This window comes from Brassica napus, chromosome C3 (assembly GCF_020379485.1).
Source record: "Brassica napus cultivar Da-Ae chromosome C3, Da-Ae, whole genome shotgun sequence".
Classification (NCBI taxonomy): Eukaryota; Viridiplantae; Streptophyta; class Magnoliopsida; order Brassicales; family Brassicaceae; genus Brassica; species Brassica napus.
In genome coordinates, this window is record NC_063446.1 from 4,476,046 (window position 1) to 4,491,361 (window position 15,316).

Below are 15,316 nucleotides of genomic sequence, written 5' to 3' on the forward strand. Positions count from 1 at the left end.
ATTACTTAGAAAAAAAACAGATTACTAGAAACAAACTGTTTCTTTGGTCAATGTTTATGCTTCTGTAATTAAAAAGGTACTGAAAAGAAATGAGTACAAACTCAGGAAATAACACTTGCGAGAGAATATACATAGAAAACATATCTCTCTCCCTCTTATCTTATCTATACGGCGAGTTCATCTTCAAGATAACTGTATTCAAACGTGAACTCGTTTTTGATCCTTTGAACCCTACACAGAGTTTTCATAAAGGAAAAAAAAAACATTATCATCTTTAGCGACTTAGAAAAGAAGACGATGATCAAAAACAAGAATCAAATCATTACCATCCTCCATCTCGATTCTCGTCTTTTGGGGTTTGGAAATCAAAGTATACATAGGCTCCTTGTTCATACTCGTCAGTTGCAATCGTTGGCTCCTTGTGTCTCTGAAACCATGTGTTGAACTTTCTGTGGTATCTCCATGACTGTTTCTTCAGCTCTTTTGCCGCTAGATACTGCTGATACGAGTTCTAAGCAAACCCATGAAACAAAAGCAACACTTAACCGAAAAGGCTGATGGAAGAAATGTTCTGATAAACAAAAGATGGAGGGTTGAGTTTTTGATACCTGCTGATAGTAAAATGCAAAGAACAAAGGCTCGGTTCCAAAAGCATCGCTGCCTAAACGTTCCCAGAACAAAGGGTTGCTTACAATTGGCGCTTGTGTTTGGGGAAATGATTGAGGTGTGATTGCTGGGTTCCTCTGTTCAAACACATATCGCATTTTTAAGAGAATCTTATCAAGTGAAGAGGTCAAAAGTGAATTCAGAAGAATGGTGTACCGGAGTATAGGGTCGAGGACGTTCTGAATCTTTGGGTTGAGGAAGTCTGTAGAAAGCAGCTTCAAGCATCTGGAGATTGTGCATCTGATCGTTCATTGGCCCTAAAGCTGAAGGGTCACCAATAGCTCCTAGTTCAGAGTTACTTCTACGTCCTATGACCCCGTGGCTACTTGAAGGTTGGCCGGGTTGTATGGGTTGTCCAGGAGAGAAATCAGGGCCGTCCCTAGTTACCTGTACTTGATCCAACATGTAGCTGGGCATTCCCGACTGTAGATACGATAAAAAGACACAGAGTAGGTAGGATAAGAGGCCAGCCTTAGATAGTTGTTTGGTTTAGAATACAGCTATTGCTATTAGGTGTCTCCATAATAGACCACATTCACTAGTGAATTGCATATGTGAAGTTTAAGCGAAGGAATGAAAAATCAAAACACTCACCAACACCAACAGAGACGGACAATATAGTTTTATTCATTTTTTAAACTTGTCGGTACAATCTTCCTGATGGAAAGCGTATATCAAAGAGATACTCACGACTAATAAATGTTAGCACAGGTCATGCTTACCGGATTATCAAATAGACCTTTAGAATCATCCTCGTTTGGAATAGTTTTTGAAGCTGCTATGGAAGTTGAATCATCAGGTAAGTTTTGTTGCAGCTGCTCATCATTTCTGGCATGATCGACATCTGCACAAACATCAATACCATGACTCTTACTTTTTCGTTTGCATTTTCAAAACTTGAAACCAAAAACTAAGTTCTAACAACTCTACGATTTAAGTAACTGCCACGAGGCGTTGAATAGAACCCCTTCACATTGGAGTTCAAGTTCAACTACACAAAGAATGATTATAATCGAATAATATGAATCTTAGATTTTGCCACATATGTTAGTTAATATACGCAGAAATAGTGTCTATTGACAATCATACCATAAACAAGTGAGATATCCAAACAGTGATATTTACCTGCAACAGAAGGCTGCTGACCAAATTGTTGAGACATGGCATTTGACGAGTGCTGTAAGGAGGCAGAACTCATGACATTAAACCCTGGTGCCTGAATTCCCGAGCCACCATGAGTAGAGATGGCAGAGCTCTAATAAATAGAATAGAACAGACAATCTCTTCTTATGATGCAATATTTCATAAATCATGTGATTGTACCACAAAATTTAAAATAATCGCGCTCAAGACCTGGCAAGTACACAATCTACAAAAAAAAAACGCTACCTGCTGTAAAAGCGGATTTTGCTGTTGCGAAGAAAACTGCTTCTCGTTTCCTCCGGATAGAGAAGCCATGCCTAAGAGGTTACCATGGCCTTGTTGTACTTGCTGGTACCGCTGTAAGAATTTCTCCCTTTGATCTGGTGCTATTTCAGTTCTTCCACGGACCTAGAAGTGAAACCACAAACCATAACATTGTTCAGACTAACAACTTATATAGTGCAAAGGTCCTATAGATCCTTGGTATTATAGTCGAATTCAAAACACGCACCGTTTCATTCTGACTCTGAAAGGGACTCCCAGGCCTCCACTGCGAACCAGATACAATAGACGGTGAATAAGCTCTACCGATGCTTGCCCCAACATCACCAGGGTTACTATCAGAGACAGTTCCATCATTACCCTTCGCAGCTGGTGGTAATACCATTTTGCTGAGCGGAGAGGTTAGAGGTTGGACATTGCTCTCAACTCCCATTATATTTCTCTTTGCAACTTCAGCTGCTGAAGTAGCACTCACGCGAGCTCCGTTAGCTGGACTTGGAGACAAAGGCTGACTTAGTTGGGGCTGGGTGGGGATATTAACTCTACCAATGCCCCTCGGTGGAGCATCAGCAACAGATGAGGTTGGTTTACGGGAAGGCAAGGTTGTTGCATCTTCTTCCTTGGCCGCCACTGGAGACAAACTTCCCATGCTTTCTGTGGAAGTCTGAACAGGAATGGAAGTTGATAAAGCAACTGGTGCATTTGGAACACTACTGACGGGCGCATTAAAACTTGGACGTTCCCCAAGGGGTGTTGATGGTGCTGAGTGAAGGGCCCCATTCTTTTGGGGAGGGGTTTTTGGAAGTGTGTCAGAATTGCTATCCGGTAAAGTTGTATCGTCAGTCTTCTCTTGAGAACTACTCTGATGGTGTGTTGGCAGACTTATGCTCTGAAACAAAGTCAAAAATAAAGAAACATAAACAAAAAGTTCTTCAAACAAAAGGATATAGCAATACTTACCCGAACTTGAGATGCTGACGCTGCCACAGAACTCTTCATGCTCAGAGGAGTACCCTGAAAAAATTTAAGTCGTGTTACTGCTAATATAACGCCAAATGTACTGAATTTATCCCTTTCAAAAAGATTCCTGAATTTGTGACGGATACAGCATTTCATGTTTCCACAGAGAGAGAAAGCAAATAGAAAATTTGAAAGAAAAAGTTACCTTGACGAGGGGGCCAGCAGTAACTAGATCTTCAAGACCCTCCACCTCATCTAGTGGCAACGTGCTATAGAGCTCATCAACATCACTGAATTCGTCAAAATCATCCTACATAATCCAGGAGAATATTAGCCTACTGATAAAATTGGAAACCCACAGTAAATCATATGAACAAACGTCTAAGCAAAATATTCCAGGTTATAGATGACGCAGACCTGATTTCGTTCAACATAATCATCCAGAAAATCTTTGACGTCATTTACTTGTTCTGGACTTAATTCATCATTGTCCAGAAGCCTTAATATCAATTCCAACTTTATTATGTGATCCTTGTGTCTTGTGATAGATGTCTCAAGATGTGTCTGAAAAAGAAAACAAACAATTTGACAAAATGTACCACAAGGAAGGAACTATATCATTAGCATACCGATGAAAATTTTACAGAGCTTACCAATCTGGGCGGCCTTGACTTCCCTTTTTTGACAGATAGTCCTTCCAACTCAGCTTCAAAGCTATCAATCTGCGACTCGAGTTCGCTCACCTATCAAAAGCAGGAGAATGAGTAGTAAATCAGCTACAGAAATTATTTACGATGATCCGGAAGGACCTCTCCACCTAGTTTCCCTGGCACATCAACCTTATTAGCCTAGGGGTTTGATAAAAACCACTAACATAAATTTGCTTTGACGTTTCTGTTAAGGGGTTCAAGAATCAGCAATTAAGCATGGAGTCGCCAGTAACTTACCACATTGTTCAACCAATCTCTTGTCTCTGACTTTGCTTTCTCTTTTGGGTCCTATTAGACATGAAGCCGAAACAATCAGTAGCCTGACTACCAAAAAGAGGTTTAAGTAATATTGTAAATCCACCCAAAGTAGTTCCATCAGATTTCATAGTAACTCAGTGACGTTGTTAGAAGAAAAAATTGTTAATATCTACAGGCACTTAAATATCACATTCATTTTATATGAAGGAAACAAAACGCTTTGGAGAAAATCTTACAGTTTTAGGTTGCTGACCCAGCCCTTCCTTAGAGAATGCTTTTGTCTTGGTCTCTTTCTCACATATTTTAAACCTCTCCATTTCTCGCTCAATGAGCTTCCGAGCGTCAACCAGGGATTGCTCATATGATGCACTGACCTATATCATATGACAGACAATCAGCTCAGTTGAGTCTAGAACTAACGGGTTATAAGATTCCTTCAATATAGAAACATGTCCGGTATGTAAAAGTGAGTAATAGAGAAAAAAGATACTCCTTTCGGCTATATGAAACTATCTAGAGGGTAACTAAGAGTATGACAGACAAAACCAACCCACTCCCAAAGCACCCTACCCAAAAAGAATGAAAGTCGGAGTTTTTCTTTAATGGCTAGGAAAGAAGCTTTAGTTATGCGATGATAAGATGATGATCTGATTGAAATCATCACAATGTAACTTTATAGCAGAGAGAAAACTAAACCACAGAGACAGATTATGGTTCGGAAGTGCAGTCTAAGAGAATGCAAGAGACCTCATTAATCTTTTTTAAAAAAAAAACATCGAAGAAGAAGAAGAAGAGCACTGACTTTTTTATCTTTGATCTCACTAGACTGAATCCAAGTCTTGATCTGGTCCCTATACCGCTGCAGCTTCTTGATCTCCTTCTTCAAGTCAGCCTCAAACTTTTCCTTTTGGTTAACATTATCCGTATCATATACCTGAAACACACCAAAAAAGAGCCCGGGTTGGTTGGTTTGTCCTCTGTCCAAGTAATAAAACTTTATTCTGCGTGTCGAAAACAAACACTCTGCTCACATTCCACTGCATAAAACAACAAACATGGAGCTCCCATTTTGAGTTCCACTGACCAAAACACTTTACTCACAAACAAACAAAAAATAATGTTTCAATTCGCGTCAAAATCATTCCTTTGCTTTAAAATCACCTCACACACTCACTGCTTCAGTAAACTCAATTCTAATATCAATGTTGATGAATAAGAATACTATAGATCGTCCTGCATTATCCATATCATTCGAATTCAAATATAAAACGATATGAGGTGATCGAGGCCCAAGGGGAAGGCTCTACCTTGTTCCAGATGCTGTCGAAGACATCGACACCTTCTTGAACCTTCTTCAGCACCCGATCTATCTCGCCTTGTAGCTTCCGACTCGCTCCCATTACAGCTCAGCCAGAGAAGGAATTAGGGTTTCCTCTGATTTGATTGGTGTGAATAGGATTAGGGTTTTCGCTTTCTGAGAAAAGGGGAGGAAGAAGACGATGATGATTGTGTAACACTATCGATGAATTGATTGGATGGTAAAGGATGATGTAATAATAATAAGAAAGAGTTGAAGTATACGTGTTAGATATTGACGGCCCAATTTATAAGTTATTAGTGGGCTTTTTTATTATCCTAATTGCCCCTCTTATTTTTATTTCTTTCTGAATTGCACCCTCGGTTTTTGTTCTTTTCAATTATTCACTAGAGAACTCAACTTTCCCACAAATGTGAAGAAGTCTTCTATAGCCATGTTTCTTGAATAAATTACTGATGATTTATGAAAAATATTAGAAATTAGTTTTTTTATTTTATTTTATGATGTACTCAAACACTTTCATGGGATGTTTAATGACTTAAAAAAAATATGAACAAAACAAAGCAAAAGTTTAACAACAACCCATACATAATAACAGCATATTTTTTTCAAAAATATATATTTCAAAAAATAACAGCATATTTAATGAAAAAGGTTTGTATTTTTTTTCTTTCATGTGAATTCGATTAACGCTTAGGTGGGCCAGCAAAATTATTGTGGGTAAAACTAAAATTCGACAAAACTTCCAGGGACGAAACATGACATTGTCCTCCTTTTTACTCAGAAACGATGCCGTATTTGCGCCTAATATCGGTGGACTTCGTCTTGTCCAAAAACAGAGGAAGAAGCAAAACAGAGCATAAACCCCTCACGACCCGAAAACAGATTCTCAGACTCTTCTTCTTCTTCTTCTTCTTCTTCCTCTTCATCCTACGAAGAATGGTGGATTCAGGGCATGATAACGATATCAGATGCCACCATTGCGCAGGCCCACTTACAAAAACTTTGGTATTTTCCGCGTCCAGCATCAATCTCTATTACACAGATCTCTATTGCAGATAATTAATGAATTTGATTTGATTTCAGGAAACGAGTGAATGGACTGTGTCTCCGTTCATCAGGGACAGCTTTTCTATGGTAAGTTTTGTTTCGTCAAGTTCCGACTCTTTTAGTCTCTAACTAACTATAGCTTTGCTGCAATTGTAAAAAAAGTTTGGTCCTTTGTCGTTAAAAACTTAAACTTTCCTTTTTGTCTCTGTAAGTTCTGAAGCTTTGCTTTTTATATGATCTTTAGATTGGATCAGCTGTTGGTGGTACTGCAAGTGCATTCATTGGGTTTAACCATGGTATGAAGGAGCTTCTCTTGACTTTATGTCTCTTGTTTGTCTGAATTAATATCTTCTTGTGACCATGTCTTCCAACTCTTGAAGTTTTTTGTTCTTTTCTTCTTTTATGAGGGCACTTTAGGAGTCTTCTAATGAGATGGACTTAGTCATTTAAGATTAATAGTTTGCTCCAAGGAAAGGGTCTGAGTGTTTATGATGTTCGATTGTGTTAGATTCTGCCTCAGTTCTGTGACAATCAGCATTTCTATTATTAGTATTTGTTATCTAGTTATGTGTTAGTTATAGACTCTAGTGATAGCAGTTAGATTTTAAAGCTTCCTCAGAAGAGTCTGTTTGGCTTGATTGAAAAGCTCTTTTTATTTGACGCAGTGATGCCAATTGTACGCAAGTGGATAAAAGGACCCATGTGGTTACACTTTCTTGTTGGGGTAAGTTATCATCAAAGATGCAGACTTTTCTTCTTAATGATCTCTTCCTTTCATCATGCTTTGTCTCTTTTCTTGGTTACATGCAAAAATCATTTGCAGAAATGACCATTAAATTGTGTAATCCTAATCTATACTCTGATGAAACTAATGAATTTTCATTTCCGTTTCTATGCAGGCACCGCCTGTTATAGTTCTTTCGTCTGCCTGTGCTGGACTAGCAGGTTTGAGTTTTTCTTCTCCTCCGTATAACATAAAGTCCTCTTTTTGATATTTTGAAAATTATATTAAATACGAGAAGAATGAAACTTGTCTTTACATTTAATGTTATCTCTAGTTTTGTGTCAGCAATAAGCACCTAAATCTTGAATGCTACTTCTCTCTTTTGGACAATGTTTGCAGGTGGCACTGTACCGGCGCTGGCACAGCTGGCTTCATCTTCATACCAAGCAGCAGTCCTTTCATCTCAGCCACCGCAGGCAGAGGAGAATCACAAAATGCACAAGTCTACAGCATCATCTCTGTAAAACACACACCACAGCTTTCTCTTTTTGCTCATTTTCTTTCTCCATTTTGTATGTCAATTCTTTTCTTAAAGAAGGAGATTCTTATGTAAATTCTTCTAGTATTCTATACAACTCTCTAGTGCTAAAAGAAAGCTTAATCTTAGGCAAGGGGGTTTACTGTTTTTGTAATTCAGGGGTCATTTGTGTTATTTCAGAAGTTATGGGGTTTATTAACATTATTATTATTATAATAGTTTTTGGCTCTGTTTTGTTATATATCTCTTTATACGAGGGTAGTCTCGGAATTTCAGCTAGTATTAGGGTTTTGCCCAAAGGGATTATAAATATAGAGCAAGCCGCCAACTCTAAGCTTCAAAACTACTTGATCTTATCTGAGCTGAGAAAAACGGCTTAGGGGCTTCCATCTTTTCCGATCGTCACCGTGTGAGCAACCCCGTATACTTCTATAAAAGAATGTATGGTCGGCGGCTCCGGTGATGGAAAGGTCTCGATGCGTTATCCTTAATTCACCCTTTGTTTTCAGCGATGAAGACTGCTTGCTGCCTGAGCTCGGCGCTGTGATGGCTTTTGCGAGCTTTAACACCCCCCCAAATTATGTGTTTTCGAAAGATTAGGCTTAGATTCTTGTTCTAGGTTTTAGTTTTTGATTTAGATTGAAAAATGTTACTTTTTTTTTTGTTTCTTTAACAAAGTATCTGAAGATTCACTCTTCTTGTTATAATTGGCATGCTAAATCACTATAGGGAATAAACGTATGTTTAAACTTACGATAGACCGTATAAGAGTCATAGATTAGCCTAATACAGTTGAGTAGGATATGAGAACGTTATATTTGAACAGCAGCTGAGCTTTTCACATGTCTTGATTCTTCTCCTAATCTGCTATTATTTGGTTGCAAGATCTACCAATCGGCTCTGGTTCCATATCTGTGCGACTTGTTTTGAGAGATCTCGGAGCCAGGTGCAGCGTCTCAGGCACTATCAACGGCTGCTCTAATGGTATTTGAGCAAACATAGCAGTGATGGGTTTGAGTCACTTGGGAAAACACAATCTAGTCAATCTCTTACTAGATTACCATGGAGACTTCTTAGATAGGAGGTTTTCTCTTACTAGATCTTTCCACATCTAGCAACATGTCTCGGAGTTCATGATTGTAATCGATATTAATAAATAAATGAAATTCTTGATTATGCAGAGTATAGTGAGAATCCATAAATGAAATTTTTGATTATATGCAGTGAAACACAAGCAAAAGAACAGTCAAGCTGAAAAGTAAAGCACGCCAAGATTTAGTCAAAACTAAGACAACGATTCAGTTAGACTCGTAACAGCTGTTTTGAGCTCTTATAATCGCTGGAAAACTGCAGAAATCTAGATGGCAAAAGCTAGGAAGCATTTGTTTGGATTACAAATTTAAGCATCACTTGGCAGAGACAATGAAGCCTAGTGTAAGCATTAACGTAAGTTTATTTTTACGCATTTTAGCGGATCCATCTGCCAAGGCCCATGGACTTCATATCTGCCCAATATCTTAGTGTTATGCCTCATCTTGTCAAATCCATGAGCCATAAGCACATGGCATAGCTGTTACTTGCTGTCTAACCTGCTGATCCCACTACAAAAGCGACATACTGAAATGTTTCTCGTCTGTAGTGATTCTTGCTTTTTACAGAAGAATCTTACAAATATGAAACGTATGTGATATAACAAATCAGCTGTTAAAAAACTTTCTGAGAAATTGCAAAAGACATAATAGAAAATCAGTTCTAATCATCAATTATAACCGATTTGGACTAAGTAAAAAACATGTTTCGAATGGTACGAGGTTTGAATCACGAAAAGGTAGACAAAGCTGTTTTGTGACCGTCAAATCTCCTTAACAACATAGTACGCTATTTAATTATATTTTTGATCGAGTACTTAGTACTAGGTTGTATTATTATTGTGTGATTTATAGAAAATGTTACATTAATCTATTAATTTTATATATGAAAAGGTTGAATTATTATGTAGTTTAAAAAAATTGGTAGAAATTCGCACTTGTTTTTCTAGTGTCTTGAATTCAGGTGAGGACAGAAAATAGAACTGACACAAACTATTAAACTACAATCACCAATCAAGTTCAGTGTTCATCATGACAAGAAAAGATTCTAATTCAATGTATATACCTTCCTGAAGACAAATTGATTGTACTTATAATAGTAAATTGTTTAATGTAGATAACAATATAAATTGGAAGAAAACGGAAAAAGAAAGAGACGGGAGAAGGTGATAAAGATTAAAGATCATATCATCTAGAAACCCAAAAAAAAAAGGGAAAAGAGAACGGTTAGCTTTTGCTGCAGGTATCGATCAAAAAGCTTCGCTTTAAATGGAAAGTTCCGTAATTATGCGCACTCAGATAATGCTCATATTCATGCATCTTTTTTTTATTTTTATTTTTATTTATTTATTTCTTTCTTTCTTTCTTTTTCCCCCAAAATTACTATTTCATTCGTTTATAAATCGATTCCTCATATGATAATTTCATTCATAAAGAATAGCATACCAAGTATAATCTACTAATAAACCAAGTATCATAAAGAATACTAGAGCTTGACCCGCACGCCCGTGCGGGTACTTATTTTCATTTTATATACATGAATATTATTTAAATATTTATTATTTAATATTTTAAACATTTATCATATTTTAAAATGTTTATAAACACAATAGTTAAATAGTTTACATGCTGCAAAAAAAATATTGATTTGTGCGATATACTAAATCTTTAACAAATATTGACTCATTGATATATTTAAGTAATATTTTTTAACACGAAATCGTTTCACAAATGTAATAATATTTTAAATATTTTGATTAGATATAGGCCATGTGGCAAAAAATTTGTACATTAGAAAATAATATTTAATTATAAACATTAATATAAATAGATTCTTTTGTTGAAAATAATTAATAGTAACTGAAATGGTTAAATATATTTTAGAAATATTTGAAATATATATATTTTAGGCAAGATTTAGATAGACTAAAAATAAATATTTGATTATAAATAATCCATATTATTGTACAAGTAATTCAAAATATTTAATTCTTAACATGTATAGATTTTATTTTTGAAAATAATTAATGGTAACCTTAATGGTTAAACATACATCTTGGAATATTCAAAATACATATATTTTAGACCTTACAAGCTAAATGTGTGAAAATTATATGATATTAGGAAAATATTACATAATATTATTAAAAATCATTTATAAATTCGATTTTTTTTCTAAAATCTAGCTGAATCATTTTAGGAAATATATTAAACACAAAATTTTAGGTGAAATTTATTTAGGAAATGATTTAGTAAAATAGGAAAAGACAAAATATCCATAAATATAGCTTCATTTAATACATCAATGGCATGACATTGTAAATATAGTGAAAAATGAAGGGGTAATCTAATTTTGTACTCTCCTTTTAATAGATTAGATGATATATAGACCAAGTATGATATATAAACCAAGTATTTCTTTCTTTCTTTCTTTTTTTTTTCTTTCTTTTTCCCCAAAATTACTATTTCATTCATATATAAATCGATTCCTCATATGATAATTTCATTAATAAAGAATAGCATATGATATATATAAACCAAGTAATCTACTAATAATTAAAAAGAAGAGATATTCCACTTAACCTCTTCCGAGGAAAGAAAACTTAATATCTATATATTTTGTCAACATGAAGAAGACTTTATAATAGTGGAGAAAATGAAGAATCTATAAATAATAAAAACGAGAAATGATTCTATGTGGCAGAAGTATCCATAGTATAGAGTTTTGTTGTATACAATTATAATTAGGTTTATACTTGCATCATTTTTTATGATTAAGTTTATGTCCAAAATTCAACAAAATAATTAATGAGATTCATGTCCTGATTTTGAGGTGGAAAAGACTCACACGCTTATTTCCAAACAATCATAGTACTAGTACATTGAACTAGAGGCATCATTTATTTGTGTACGGTTAATCGAGTTTTTAATTATTTTAGTCGCCTAGATAATTATCTAAATACATATGAACGTTTGAAACTTTTTTGGACATTATGGTAATAAGTGCATTGAAAATATCAAAGATACGAAGAAACTATAGATGAAGGAAACTTAAAATAGGATGTAGTAGCATGGCATTATGTATATACAACAGGTTGTTTCTTTGGTGCTTTTCAAATTGGTGCATCTTCTATGAAAAATGTATATCTCTGTCGTTTTGTATATTAAAATATCAAGAATTCAATTCAAAGAATATTATATATATACTGTAGTACATTTAACCAAAAAAACAGATCTGCTGCCAAATCTTAAACACAGATCTGCAGCTATATATTATTCTACTATGTAAAGACAAGCTTTGTGCTTCGGGACCCAAGAAAAAAAATTCCTTAAGATACTATTTAAATGTATTGAGGAAAGAACGAAAGATATGTATTTACGATATTAACAGATGTTATCACAAGTGCTGAAAAAATGATATGAAACGTACGAGAAACTTCCAGTTATTAAAATATTTAGTAGGAAAACGTAATGTGATTGATGTATTAACCAAGTTCCTTAAGACACAAGACTTAGGGATCTGGAATTGTATTTACACAAGAAACACATATCATAAATCACTGTTCTTAGTTGAAATGTTTTTAATATAGTAAATGAATGATACTATATTAATAGATAGTGTCATAATAATCTAATTTATTGTGCATATGACAAGGCTAATATGCTGCCCAGATTCGGGAAACATTCACATGCTTCATGAGCTGTGTTTCTTTCCTCTCTGTGAGATTTATTCAAATTCCATCAATATGCATTTTTCAATATCTTAATTCACAAACAAGAAGATAAAGTAAATCACTACTAATATTAATTTATCAATAAACATTATGTTGATGGTTAAGTGATTAAAAGTGATGCAAATGGTACTGAATACAATTTATTAACATCTATTAACATAAATGATGCAATTGTATTATCTTGCGTTGTATAAACTGTTAACACAAAGACCTAAAATTCACGAAGTTATTGATTTATGGGGTTTTTTTATATGTGAACTTTAGAATATGAGTTTGAACTTGTCTGAGTATATCGAATTGAAGTAACAACGCTAGGCTATAGATCGTAAATCTTGGGTAGCCAAAACTCTACAAAGATAATATATATATGAAATTATATGTATAATATAGTGTACATTGATATGTATTACCTATCAATCACAACCCCTAATTAACCAATCAACTGAATAATGAAGCGAACATAAGGATAAATCCCCTAGTAAATCCTACATGTATATGTATTAACTACTAACAAATATACTCTTTCACCACAATTAAATAATAAAATAACTATAATTCTCCCAAACTAAGTAAAATTATTCAGTAGTCCCATAAGATCCCCCTCAAGTCACATAGATCTTCGTAAGACTTGCTACCATTCACCATTCCCATCATACTCATCTCTTGCTTCATTGCCGGACCCGAAGACACCTCTGCGGTCGTGGTCGCATTGACATCTGAGCTTAGGCATGTCTCTTGAGATACACTAACAAGAGACTGCTCCATCTTGACCATCTCCTTGTTGTTGTTATTGTTGTTGTACGTAGAGCCGGAACCAGAAGCAGAACCAAAGCCCTGGTGGTTAAAGATTGGTTGGTAACTAGAGTTGAAGTGGTGTGGTTGGATTGGTGATGAGATGTCGTATGTTGGAGGGTTGATGGGTTTGAAGTTGAGTTGACCCGTGAAACTCGGATCTATGAGAGGAGGAAGAGATGAGAAGTCTAGGAAATGATCAATGTTTTCTAGAGAATCCGTTCTTGCGAGATCTTCCATGGGTATTCTCGTCATTTGTTGAGTTGTAGTGGAAGGATTGTTCTTGTGAAAAACCCTACACACGACCCAGTCGTCCTGTAATCAAGATTACAAACAAACAAAGAGATTAGGTTTGGTTATGAGTTTGGATTCAATTAATCTTTTATTTTCTGACGCTTGGAACTCAATCATGGATTGGATATATCAATCAAATTTATTGAAAAGGACAAAATTTCAACCAAATTTAACATACTTTTGGTTTAAGAAAACTAATACTAAAAATGAGAATATAAGGTCTTAGTTTTATATAAACTTACCCTTGCGGTTTTGGGGAGATTGTGGTAAGAATATATGCCTTCAAGACGATACTCATGCATGACCCAATTAGTCTTTTCACCTCGTGGAGCTCGTCCTCTATAAAACACAAGTGTTTTCTTCATCCCAACGAGACAACCTTTGCCTTTGAAGATCTCCTTGTCCTTCCCGGTCGCTTTCCAATAACCGGATTCGGTTGCACGGTTCGTCCTCATCCCGGTCGGGTACTTCCTGTCCCTTTGACAGAAGAAGTAAAACTCTTTCTCCCCCATCTTTGCCCTCTCTATACACACCAACAAAAAACACAAAAAATAATAAGGAGAATATTAATCAAGAAGTCTTTCATTTGTGTTTTAAAAAGTCAAAGAAATCTTATAATCTGCTTGGTTTTAGATGTTTGAAAATTGGATTAAAAACAAGGTATAGCCTCGTTTTGAAATATGATTCAAGAATTGGTAATCTTAATCAAGAAGCTAACCTTATGTGTTTTATGTGTGAACACACTTGAAATGGTCAAAGAACAAATGAATTTTGAATTTTGAGTTTTGGTTATTGAAATTTTTATTGAATACAACTTACTTGGCAAATCCCAGGGCTCACACTTGTTAAGATCGGCTTCTCCCATGGCCACAGCCGTGAATCGGCTGTCTAAAACCTTCTCTTTGAGGTAGGATGATATGATCTCTTCATCTGTTGGATGAAACCTGAATCCAGGTGGTAAATCCACAAGCTCATCACCTCCATGATTCAACACCACGCCTGATTCTACCACAACCGCCATAACTATATAACAGTGTAACAATATATATGTGTATTTGTCACTCTTTTTTAGTTTAAAGATTCAAGAACAAGAGATCAAGAAAAATAGATGAGATGATTTAGAGAGAGACAGAGAGAGAGATAAACACAAGAAGGAGATGAAGAAAGAAAATGATTTTGACAAAGCTAGCTGGAGAATCTTTTGGGCAGTTAAAAGCAGAGAAATAAAAGTATTGAAAGAGTGGAGAAGTGGCTTATATAGAGGAAATAGAGGAGCTTTGTAAATAAATAAAAAATAAAAATTATTATTGTTTCTTTCTTCATCTTTTCCTTCTTTTTGGTGATTTTGAAAGATCCGTAGACTCCAAGCAACTTCCTGAATTGTTGAACAAGTTTCACATAGACAACAATTCGATCATTATTTGTTTTTATATATTTTATAAATTATTAATCTCAGTCATATTATTAATAGTCTTCTAATTATTTTTTCAACCTATTCATATGAATTTCCATAAATGTGATTAATAGTTTCTTCTTAGTTATAGGCTTATTATTGCAATGCCTGTGGGTCAGCTGGTTTTGAAACCAAGAAACTGTGGGAAAGAAAGCTTGTAGAATAAATGGTATCAAACAGAAAAACGTGTGGAAAATAAATTCACTAAAACTGGGTATAATAAGTTGTAACTTTTTCATGTGTGGACCATGATTAAAGATTGTCTTTAATTAATTTGTTTAACGTCCTCCAGAAAAAGGCCTTAAG

General features: G+C 35.1%; 3 protein-coding genes across 10 annotated transcripts; 1 reads left to right on the top strand and 2 right to left on the bottom strand.

Moving 5' to 3' along the window:
• Positions 1-5: 5 nt before the first annotated feature.
• Positions 6-5,577, bottom strand: LOC106386554 (general negative regulator of transcription subunit 3-like). 7 transcript variants are annotated; one of them, XM_048752042.1, is made up of 17 exons: positions 5,327-5,577; positions 5,051-5,056; positions 4,822-4,953; positions 4,256-4,393; positions 3,999-4,049; positions 3,705-3,794; positions 3,469-3,615; positions 3,257-3,361; positions 3,052-3,105; positions 2,321-2,980; positions 2,056-2,217; positions 1,792-1,843; positions 1,389-1,510; positions 823-1,053; positions 609-743; positions 327-511; positions 6-231 (listed from the first exon to the last, which is right to left on the bottom strand). In XM_048752042.1, the coding sequence occupies exons 1-17, from the start codon at positions 5,417-5,419 to the stop codon at positions 165-167; spliced, it is 2,430 nt and encodes an 809-aa protein (XP_048607999.1). In that variant the 5' UTR covers positions 5,420-5,577; the 3' UTR covers positions 6-164. The 7 variants fall into 7 exon arrangements, with proteins under 7 accessions (XP_048607999.1, XP_048607998.1, XP_048607997.1 ...); XM_048752041.1 differs by having other exon boundaries at positions 823-1,089; XM_048752040.1 differs by having other exon boundaries at positions 1,792-1,882.
• Positions 5,578-5,691: 114 nt separating this feature from the next.
• Positions 5,692-8,825, top strand: LOC106386555. 2 transcript variants are annotated; one of them, XM_048752043.1, is made up of 7 exons: positions 5,692-6,345; positions 6,424-6,474; positions 6,632-6,683; positions 7,053-7,111; positions 7,287-7,332; positions 7,511-7,631; positions 8,535-8,825. In XM_048752043.1, exons 1-7 carry the CDS (start codon positions 6,127-6,129, stop codon positions 8,629-8,631), a joined length of 645 nt encoding a protein of 214 aa, XP_048608000.1. In that variant the 5' UTR covers positions 5,692-6,126; the 3' UTR covers positions 8,632-8,825. The 2 variants fall into 2 exon arrangements, with proteins under 2 accessions (XP_048608000.1, XP_022554451.2); XM_022698730.2 differs by lacking the exon at positions 8,535-8,825 and having other exon boundaries at positions 7,511-7,635.
• A 3,993-nt stretch (positions 8,826-12,818) lies between these two features.
• LOC106386558 (NAC domain-containing protein 87-like) lies at positions 12,819-14,788 on the bottom strand. The gene is made up of 3 exons (XM_013826400.3): positions 14,377-14,788; positions 13,800-14,080; positions 12,819-13,578 (listed from the first exon to the last, which is right to left on the bottom strand). Exons 1-3 carry the CDS (start codon positions 14,576-14,578, stop codon positions 13,051-13,053), a joined length of 1,011 nt encoding a protein of 336 aa, XP_013681854.2. The 5' UTR covers positions 14,579-14,788; the 3' UTR covers positions 12,819-13,050.
• Between the last annotated feature and the right edge of the window lie 528 nt (positions 14,789-15,316).

What these genes read in the sequence shown, in the direction of transcription:
- LOC106386558 (XM_013826400.3), bottom strand. Translation starts at nt 14,578, where the DNA reads ATGGCGGTTGTGGTAGAATCAGGCGTGGTGTTGAATCATGGAGGTGAT. An exon ending in TGAGCCCTGGGATTTGCCAA is followed by an intron (nt 14,081 to 14,376) that starts GTAAGTTGTATT and finishes TGGTGTGTATAG; the next exon opens with AGAGGGCAAAGATGGGGGAG. An exon ending in ATCTCCCCAAAACCGCAAGG is followed by an intron (nt 13,579 to 13,799) that starts GTAAGTTTATAT and finishes TCTTGATTACAG; the next exon opens with GACGACTGGGTCGTGTGTAG.
- LOC106386554 (XM_013826393.3), bottom strand. Translation starts at nt 5,419, where the DNA reads ATGGGAGCGAGTCGGAAGCTACAAGGCGAGATAGATCGGGTGCTGAAG. An exon ending in GTGAGATCAAAGATAAAAAA is followed by an intron (nt 4,394 to 4,821) that starts GTCAGTGCTCTT and finishes CATATGATATAG; the next exon opens with GTCAGTGCATCATATGAGCA. An exon ending in AGTCAAGGCCGCCCAGATTG is followed by an intron (nt 3,616 to 3,704) that starts GTAAGCTCTGTA and finishes TTTCTTTTTCAG; the next exon opens with ACACATCTTGAGACATCTAT.
- LOC106386555 (XM_048752043.1), top strand. Translation starts at nt 6,127, where the DNA reads ATGCCGTATTTGCGCCTAATATCGGTGGACTTCGTCTTGTCCAAAAAC. An exon ending in TGCCTGTGCTGGACTAGCAG is followed by an intron (nt 7,333 to 7,510) that starts GTTTGAGTTTTT and finishes CAATGTTTGCAG; the next exon opens with GTGGCACTGTACCGGCGCTG. An exon ending in AAGTCTACAGCATCATCTCT is followed by an intron (nt 7,632 to 8,534) that starts GTAAAACACACA and finishes TTTGGTTGCAAG; the next exon opens with ATCTACCAATCGGCTCTGGT.